Source organism: Numida meleagris, chromosome 26, assembly GCF_002078875.1.
Source record: "Numida meleagris isolate 19003 breed g44 Domestic line chromosome 26, NumMel1.0, whole genome shotgun sequence".
Classification (NCBI taxonomy): domain Eukaryota; kingdom Metazoa; phylum Chordata; class Aves; order Galliformes; family Numididae; genus Numida; species Numida meleagris.
In genome coordinates, this window is record NC_034434.1 from 1,847,743 (window position 1) to 1,856,229 (window position 8,487).

Consider the following 8,487-nt stretch of genomic DNA (forward strand, 5'->3'; position numbering starts at 1 on the left):
CCCCCAGCGCGGGAGCCGATGACAATGGGCAATTGTCGAGTTGGGGCCCCTCTCGTTTGAGTTTTCTTCCTTTTATAGTAAGTAGCAGCTGCTCCAGCAGCCGGCCTGCCCCTGCAGGGTGAGGACAGGGCTGGGTTTATAACGGAGGCAGCAGCCCCCGCCTCGAATCGCTCCGCCGGGCAGGAGGTCTCATCGCAGCGCCATGCCGCTCAAGAAACCCGACCCCAAGAAGGACGCGGCCAAAGCGGCCGCGGCCCCAGAGGCGCCCAAGGAATTCGCCTTCGACCCCAAGAGCGTGAAGGTGAGCGTGGGACGGCGGCATGGCTCCGTCGCTGGGCGACGCGCGGCGGCACGCGGGCGGTGCCGGAGTGCCAGGGCTGGGAGGGGAGCATCGCCCCGGCGGTGATGCTGCGCGGTGCTGAGCTGAGGATGCTGTGCTGGCTCCACCGCCCCACAGCTCCGGGAGCCCGCAGCAGCAGGAGAAAACATTCGTGCTGCCCGCCGCCTCCATCCTAAGGCGTTTTCCCCCTGCATCGCCTCCTCCGTCTGACAGCATCTTTTGTGCGAGTCCCCACATTTTTGCTTGTTTTGCTGCGATTCCCCAGGATACGGTTCCATTTTGAAGCCCCAGCTGCAGGTTGTTAATAGCAGGCTCAGCACAGAGGCTGTTTAATCCCTGGAAATGGGATTCTAACACAGACCGCGGGCTGAGCATCCTTGCTGCTCTCTGTGCCCGCTGCCGGCTGGGCTCTCCATGGGGACTGTGGCTTTGCCATGAGGGTGGGAACATCCCTGGGTATGGCACAGCCACAGCCACCGCCCAGAGCAGGCTGCAGAGCTGAGAGGGGATGCTCGAGGGCTGGGCAGAGCCCTTCGTTCTCCCAACACCGTCCCCGTGCTCTGTTCTCTCCCCCTGACAGATCGAGTTCGCTGCGGAGCAGATCGAAGGTAAGCGTGGGCATTGCCCTGCCCCACGGATGGCATTCGATGTGGGGACTGTTCTACAGCAGGAGGTGGGAAAGAGCCCTGGTGGGAGGGGGAGGCAGGAGAGGAGGCGGAAGTGGCTGGGAGCAGCGTGGGGATTTGGCTGGGATTGAGGCTGCAGGGTGCGGGGATGCTGCTCCTTGCTCTGTGCTGGGTGCCCCCGCAGTAAATCAGGACATCAGAGAGTGCCCAGGGACCTGCAGGCAGCGACAGCCCTCCCTGGCACCCCCGGGTGTCACCTGCAGTGATAGGAACATTGTGAGGTCAATGGGAGCACAGGGACACAGGGATCCTCGCCATTGACTCCGTGGGCACAGATTCAGGGGCGGTGACGTTCAGTAGAAGCTACAAAGATGCCAAGTAAAAAACCCAAAGCCCCGGGCAAGAATTCCCAGCAAACCCAACGAAATATCCACCAGCCCGTTGGGTCTCCATCACCGCATGGGGACCATGACCGCCCCATCCCGCCCACCAGCTGCTCCGCTTTCAGCCAGCTATTGCTGGGCATCATCAAAGAGATGGACCAGAACCTGGAACTCATTAATGCCATGACCATTAAGCTCTCAGCTCTGAGCGTCCACGTGGACCGGCTGGAAGGGCTGATCACAAACTTGGCCCTGTTGGCTGTTGGGAGGCAGCAGGATGGAATCCAGCAACGTGCAGAGCGTCTGCTGTGGGAAAAGCAATGCCCGCCCGCCTGCGTGGGGCTGCTGGGGAGACGGGCTCTGGCCACCAGGTTTGGGGCCCATGGTTTGCGCCAGAAATGCAAGGAATTGGGGGGTCTTGAAGAACTGGGTTCTCCACGTTTTGCACCTCAACAGCAGCGAGGAACCAGAGGTGAGGCTCTGAGCAGAGCAGGCACGTGGTGGTTTGTGTAGTCAACATATAGACAGTATATAGCCGGTGCATAATCAATGTATAGCCAATGCACAGTCAACATATAGCCCATGTGTAGGCAATGTGCATATTCAAGTTGGACTCCAGCAGTAAGTTAGGAAGCTGAAAAGCTTCATGTAAAGGAGGAAAGCAATCCTAATCTAGGCTTCCTTCCTCCAGGTAAAAGGCAACACTCTAGAGGTGATAATTTGAGCTTTGAAATGGATCTCCTGCATCCTTCCAAGCAAGGATGTAACGCGGTCTGCAAGGCTGGGTGGAGATGGTGACCCTCCATTAGCAATGCCACACAGTGCCTGCCTGGCTGGGTCTGGAGGAGCAGAGGGGGCACTGCAGGCATCACTGGGGTGTGGAGGGAGGGTCGAGTGGTCTGCAGGAGTCCTGAGCCAAGGAGGGGAAGAGTGAAGGGGATGTTCTGCAGCAGGGACAGCAGCCTGCAACCGGTGCTGGTGCACAAGGCGGTGCAGGGGGCCCAGCAGGATTCACCCACCCAGCTCCTTGGGGTGGGGGGGGGGGCTAAACCTGCTCGAGAAGCCAGGCGACTCGTCAAAGGAGTCTGCGAGCTTGACGGCTCACTGCCAGGGCTGGGTGCAGAGGGCACCCACCGCGCATGTGTCCCTCCCTCTCCTCCCACCCTGCTCCTGGTGGGGTGGGCATGGGGCTGCCATGGGCAGGGGGCAGCTGAGCTCTTCCCCCCCGCAGAGTTCAAGGAAGCCTTCAGCCTGTTTGACCGGACGCCCACGGGAGCCATGCAGATCACCTACGCGCAGTGCGGGGACGTCCTACGGGCACTGGGTCACAACCCCACCAACGCCGAGGTCCTGAAGGTGCTGGGCAAGCCTAAACCAGAAGGTGACAGCACAACGGGGCTGCGGGGATGGGGTGGGACAAGTAGACCCTGATAGACACTGAAGGATCGTGTTCCCTGAGCCCGGTGAGATGAAGGAACTGGGAAAGGAGCGACGCAGAGCGCCTTCATTCCTGTGTCATTCCTTCCCATCCACACCTGTACCACAACCAACCCGAGGGACGGGCTGTCCCCAGTGGGGATGCTGGCAGGGACACTAGCAGACAGGATCCTGAGCTGGTGCAATCCGGTGTCACCCAGTTCCAGTGCAGTGACAGTTTGGTGACAGAGGACTTACCTGCCGGTTTTAATTTTTGGCAGTCCCCAGATTATAATTATGCTTTGCATGGATCTTCCCATCTTACAATGTACCAGCAGTCCCATCCCCTTGTGAGTCTTCTCTCCCCGTGCTCAGATGGAAATGAGACCCAGAAAGCTCAAGGAGGCCCTCGGAGGCTGACCTCAGCTTAATGAGGTTTATCTCTGACCCCGTCTCCTCCTCCACCTTCAGACATGAACACGAAGATGCTGGACTTTGAGACCTTCCTCCCCATCCTGCAGCACTTCACCCGCAACCGGGAGCAGGGCACCTTCGAGGACTTCGTGGAAGGGCTGCGCGTCTTCGACAAGGAGGGCAACGGGATGGTGATGGGGGCAGAGCTGCGCCATGTGCTGGTCACGCTGGGTACGGCCGCTTGGGAAGGAGCAGGACACGGCCCCCGTGAGCTCGTTTTGGGCAAAGGGCCTGGGTTAGTCGGCTGGTCCCACGCACCAGAAGGAGCCTGTGCACTCTGCTCTTTGTAGAATTCTTGTAGGAGTTGGCGGCTGCCAAATATGTGGCTTTTCTCATGTTAAGCCATGGCTTCATGTATGACCCAAAGGAGCTGGGGAATCCACATCGCCCTGAGCTATCAGCCAGTGGTCGCACTTTGGTCCTCCCTCCACAATCTCCCACCAGCGCTCCCCAGCCCATAGCACAGCACATCTCCTTTTTAACCTCCTTTTCAACTCCCTTTTCCTCTTTCCGGTGTCTTTGGCTGTCTGAAAGAAGGTCGGGAGGGTCGCAGCAGGGCGAGAGCCTTCCCCTCACCTCTCCATCCTCCTCCTCCAGGGGAGAAGATGACAGAAAGCGAGGTGGAGCAGCTCATGGCAGGACAAGAAGACGCCAACGGCTGCATCAACTACGAAGGTACATCCCAGACACAGCGCTCTGGTCCTAGAGTGCAAAGTGTCCTCTGCGAGGACTCTGGTGATCACCAAGAGGAAGGTGGGGACCATCTTCCAAAGGGAGCTGTGATGTGTCACCGGGGGTGGGAATGTGGTGGTTGTGGCAGTGATGTCCAGTAAAGGCTGCTGAAGGCAGCGTGTTTCCAAGGCTTTCGGGACTGTTTTATCCCCGCTCCTGGCGCTGTTTTGCTCTAAGCTATCAAAAATAAACAACGCCAGCATCTTTCACAGCAGAAGCTAATCAGGAACATTTGGAGACACAGATTGCTCGTGGCTCCGAGAAGGTGAAAATCTGGCGTGAAGACTGGGAACCCCTCAAATTGGCGGGCACTGAGGAAAAGAGGGTATCTGTTCCCTGTGGCCTCAGAAAACAGGGGACAGTGCGACTGGTTTATCTGCAGGAGGGGCTGGGGGTCTCTCGCTGTGGGTTTGGGATGGTACATGAAAGGTGGGAACAGGAGGAGACATCCTGGCCCTGGCAGAACATCTGTGCTGTGGCGAGTCCCCTTTGTCCCCGGGTGCCCCCCAGCACAGCCCGCAGCATGTCTGAGAGCTCCCTTCTCCTTTCCTCCCCAGCTTTTGTCAAGCACATCATGTCTGGCTGAGCCGAGGAACTTCAGGTGGGTCACTCGGGGTCTCCCCTGTTTGCTGCGAGGCTGGAAACCCTGCATGCAGCTGCCAGGGGCAGAGGCACCAAACCCACACCCCCAGGCAGCCCTGCAGCGGGCAGCTGGTGCAGCAGCAGTCTCCAAAAGCTGTGTTTGTGGTAGTGCTCTGCATGTGCAACTGACGCTGGTGGAAAGAAGTATTAAAAGACCTGCTAAATACACGCACTTAACATTTTAATATCTCTTTCCTTTTTTTTTTTCTCTCCACAAATCTCTTTAAACATCAGAAGGTTAAAACCGAGGCAGACAGAAGTCGGAGTTTTGAAGGTCCAGCACTCGTTGTATTTTGGCTTTAATCTGTTTCTCTCCAGCTCCCATTCATCAACGCGGCCACAGACGTGGTTGGGTGGCAGATGCTGCCGGGGAGGTTTAATTGGACACAAAACTACTTGCATGAAACTGTTGTGTGTGTTTGTTTGTCTTTTAATGGCATGGAGTTACTGACGTTTTGGGTTCAGCTGGGAAGCGGTGCTCCTGTCGCACTGGTTCATTGCGTTAATCCCTCTCGTGCTTTTCTCCCAGGTTCTTGGAGGTGATGGAATCCACCCGAGCACCACAAACCATGAGATTCCTACATCCATGTCCCCCCTTCCCCAGACATCCCCAGAAGGCAGAGGATTTCCACAAGCACACAGCCAGCCTCCATGAACGCCCCAATGTGTATACAATGGGACAAGTCTGAACCTTGTTCTAAGTCTTAAATTATTCTTTTCAGGTTTTTCCTGTGCCATTGGCATCATTAAACTTCATTCCATCCTCCCGTACATGGTCTCTCTGCTTTGGCTTTGGGCTGGTCATAAAGCACTGGGTGTGGAGCTCAGGCCCCAGCAGTCAGAGGAGGCAGGATGCTCTCACAGCATGGGAAGGAAGGGAAAACATGGGGTTTGGTGGCTCCAGAGGAGCTCAGGCGTGGCACAAGGGTCTTTGCTCATCTCCCTCTCTTTGCTGTGGGTTGAGGGCCTCGCAGCTGGGGGAAGGAAGGCTTGGAGCAAAGTAAGCACGAGGGACAGGCTGCACCCACGGTCCCCCTGGTTTGGGGACACATCTTCTCTCTGCCTGAAAACCTTTTGGATTCGTAGCCCATCCACCCTACAGCATGCTGCCCTGTGAGCATTCCCTGCAGGTCTAAGCTGAAGCACACTATGGAGCAAAGAGGGACGTGGCCCTGCTGCTGTATGGTTAGCATCCTAGATCCCAGCCAGGACCATGCTCCTTGGATGGCTTTGGTTCAGCCACACTGATGCATGAGTAGCATCTGATAGAGCCGAGACAGAGCGTGCTCCCTGGATGGCTCTGTGCACACAGACTGCAGCCAGGAGCCATCTAGGGCTGTGCAATGCGAGCTGGCAGCTCCCTTCCTACCTGCAAAAATCGTGCTAGCATCCTTAGAAGTGGTGAATAATTCATGACGGATAACTCAGCCCTCCCATCAGCAGAGCACCTGGGAGCAGATAATGCTTTGCTTTGTTCCTTTTTCCAGTGCTCTTGCTCCGTGACTCGGACTGGCAGTTTAAAGCATTTTTCTTCAGCGTGGCTGACTTCAGCCACCACCCGCTCATTTCTGTGCACTGCCTGAGCAACAGCTGCTTCCAATTCCCACTGCTTGATACGAATGCTCATAAAAAGCAACATAAGCTGTTTATAGATGCAAGATTAGATTTTTAGCTTCTGTCTGTGGTATTTTGACGGCTTCCACTAGGGAGAATCTGGGCACTTCGTGCCTTTAATGTGCTGTCTGCGATTCAACCTGGCAAAGGACCGTGGTGAAAGGGCACAATAGGACACCACTTGCTGCACTTCGCGGTCTTGGTGGCCGTGACACTGCTGCGGCATTGCTCCTGTGGAGGATCGTGCTGTGACAGATGGGAACGGAGCAGAGAGGCGAAGGATCTGCCCGAACCCGCAGAGGAAATGTGCAGCAGGGGCTGGGGGCCCCGCTGGCTGTGATGTTCCTGCCCCAGCAAGTCAGAGGCTGTGCTTATGCTCCTGCACACAGAGCGCGTTCCAGCCTCCAGCTCCTGTGCAGACAGGAATGACACTGTAAATCAAAAGCAAAGAGGCTCTTGCAAGCAGGCAGGCAGGGAGCAGTGGAAAACGATAGAGAGGACTACAGAAGAATGCGAGGGCTGATAACTCCAGCTTCTGCAGCAGCCCTGGGGTACGCCAGCCATGCTGTGCTCTGGGGATCTGCTCTGTCTCTCCGGGGCAATGAAAAGTATGTTCATACCGAGGTGGGTTGGAATGATGTGCTTGGACAGGCGCAGCACATACCTCTATATCTGCACAGCTGTACGCCTCTATGCACCTCTGTGCCCAGCCTCCTGCAGAGAGCTCAGGGTGCTGGGGAGTGGTTTTAGTCCCATGGACGTTTACAGAAAGCATCCACTGACCTCATACACAGAACTGCATGGCTAGAGGCGACCCTGCAAACCGAGATGTCCCAAGACAAGAGTTCAGGCTGTTGCCCTTTTATAGTTCAAACACTACTGGAAGCCCAGGAGATTCCAAGAAGTAAAAAAAATAACCTCCCACTCTAGGGAGAGCCTTGGCTGTATCTCTTCAGCCTGCGATAAGGCAGAGGCTCATACCAAAGATGGCCTGGGTGTCAGGAGAAGCCCGTGTGCAACGGGAGGCGGACAGAGCTTCCACCCTCTCAGCATGCAGAGGGGCAGAGACTGGGGTAAGGATGATGAGCACAGAGCGGGCTCCTTGGAACGCGGCCTTGTGCACGCACACCCATGTATGCATATACTGCCATTGCTTTCGGGAAGGTTCTGCTGTGTTTGGGGCAAAATGGCTCAGGAGTTGAACTCAGTGATCCCTATGGGTCCCTTCCAACTCGGGATATTCTGGTCAGGAGCCAGGTGTCCGTCCCAGGGACAGCACTGCTGCGCGACACATTTTGTCATTGGAGGCGAGCGCTGCCTTTCCGTGCCAGCCTGCCCACGCCCTGAAAGCAAACACCTGCAGATTTGCTGGAGCGATAGCAACCTCGTAAATACGCTTTTCAGAAACGCAGAGAACGGTGCACAAAGGGACCCGGGAACAGGCCGAGCCCGTTGCTCCACACCCACAGCTTTTTTTCAAAGCCTTTGACACTGACTCCCACAGTATTCTCCAGGAGAAGCTGGCAGCCCATGGCTTGGACAGGTGCATTCTGTGCTGGGTGGATGGCTGGGCCCAGAGAGTGGTGGTGAATGGAGATCAATCCAGACGGCAATTGGTGACGAGTGGTGTTCCCCAGGGGTTGGTACTGGGGCCTGTCCTGCTCAGCACCTTTACTGATGACCTGGATGAGGGCACTGAGCGCACCCTCATTTTGCAGGTGACACCACACCTGTTGGAATTGCAGTTGTCACAGGGACCCAAAGCTGCCCACTTTTTGCTGCCGTGCTCCCGGCCCTGCGCTGCAGCAGGAACCACTGCGGCTTTCACTTTTTGGTGCTCATTTTTTGCATAGTGAGGATTTCTGTGAAGGCGAGCAAGGAAAAGCTCTCCATTGTAAAAGCTCCTTGGTTTAAAACTTGACCAAAAAAAAAAACCAAATAAAAAAAAAAACCCACTAAGCTTTGGTTAATGATTTGTGGATCGTTACAGAATGACTTTTTATGGTTTAACGACCGATAACATCGATTAAATTGTCATGGAGGTGCGGGCCCAGCACCCGCTGTGCACAGCAGGAGGAGACCCAGGCCCCTCAGTCCACCAGCGAGGGACGCTGGGGTTTCCTGACTAGCCCCGAAGTCCCATCTTTTTATTAAAAGAAAAAAAAAAAACGCAAGTTTTTATTTCGTGTTGGTATGGATGCGTAAAGAGCTCAAGGCAGCCACCGCCCCCAGCACTGTGAGGGGCACAACTTCCCGCCCC

The 8,487-nt window shown here is 56.0% G+C and overlaps 1 protein-coding gene across 3 annotated transcripts; it reads left to right on the forward strand.

Moving 5' to 3' along the window:
• MYL4 (myosin light chain 4) lies at positions 56-5,384 on the forward strand. Of its 3 annotated transcripts, XM_021377797.1 has the most exons (7): positions 56-301; positions 921-948; positions 2,581-2,730; positions 3,237-3,410; positions 3,837-3,914; positions 4,529-4,572; positions 5,143-5,384. In XM_021377797.1, exons 1-6 carry the CDS (start codon positions 203-205, stop codon positions 4,555-4,557), a joined length of 558 nt encoding a protein of 185 aa, XP_021233472.1. In that variant the 5' UTR covers positions 56-202; the 3' UTR covers positions 4,558-4,572; positions 5,143-5,384. The 3 variants fall into 3 exon arrangements, with proteins under 3 accessions (XP_021233472.1, XP_021233471.1, XP_021233470.1); XM_021377795.1 differs by lacking the exons at positions 56-301; positions 921-948 and adding an exon at positions 961-1,821; XM_021377796.1 differs by lacking the exons at positions 56-301; positions 921-948; positions 4,529-4,572 and adding an exon at positions 959-1,821.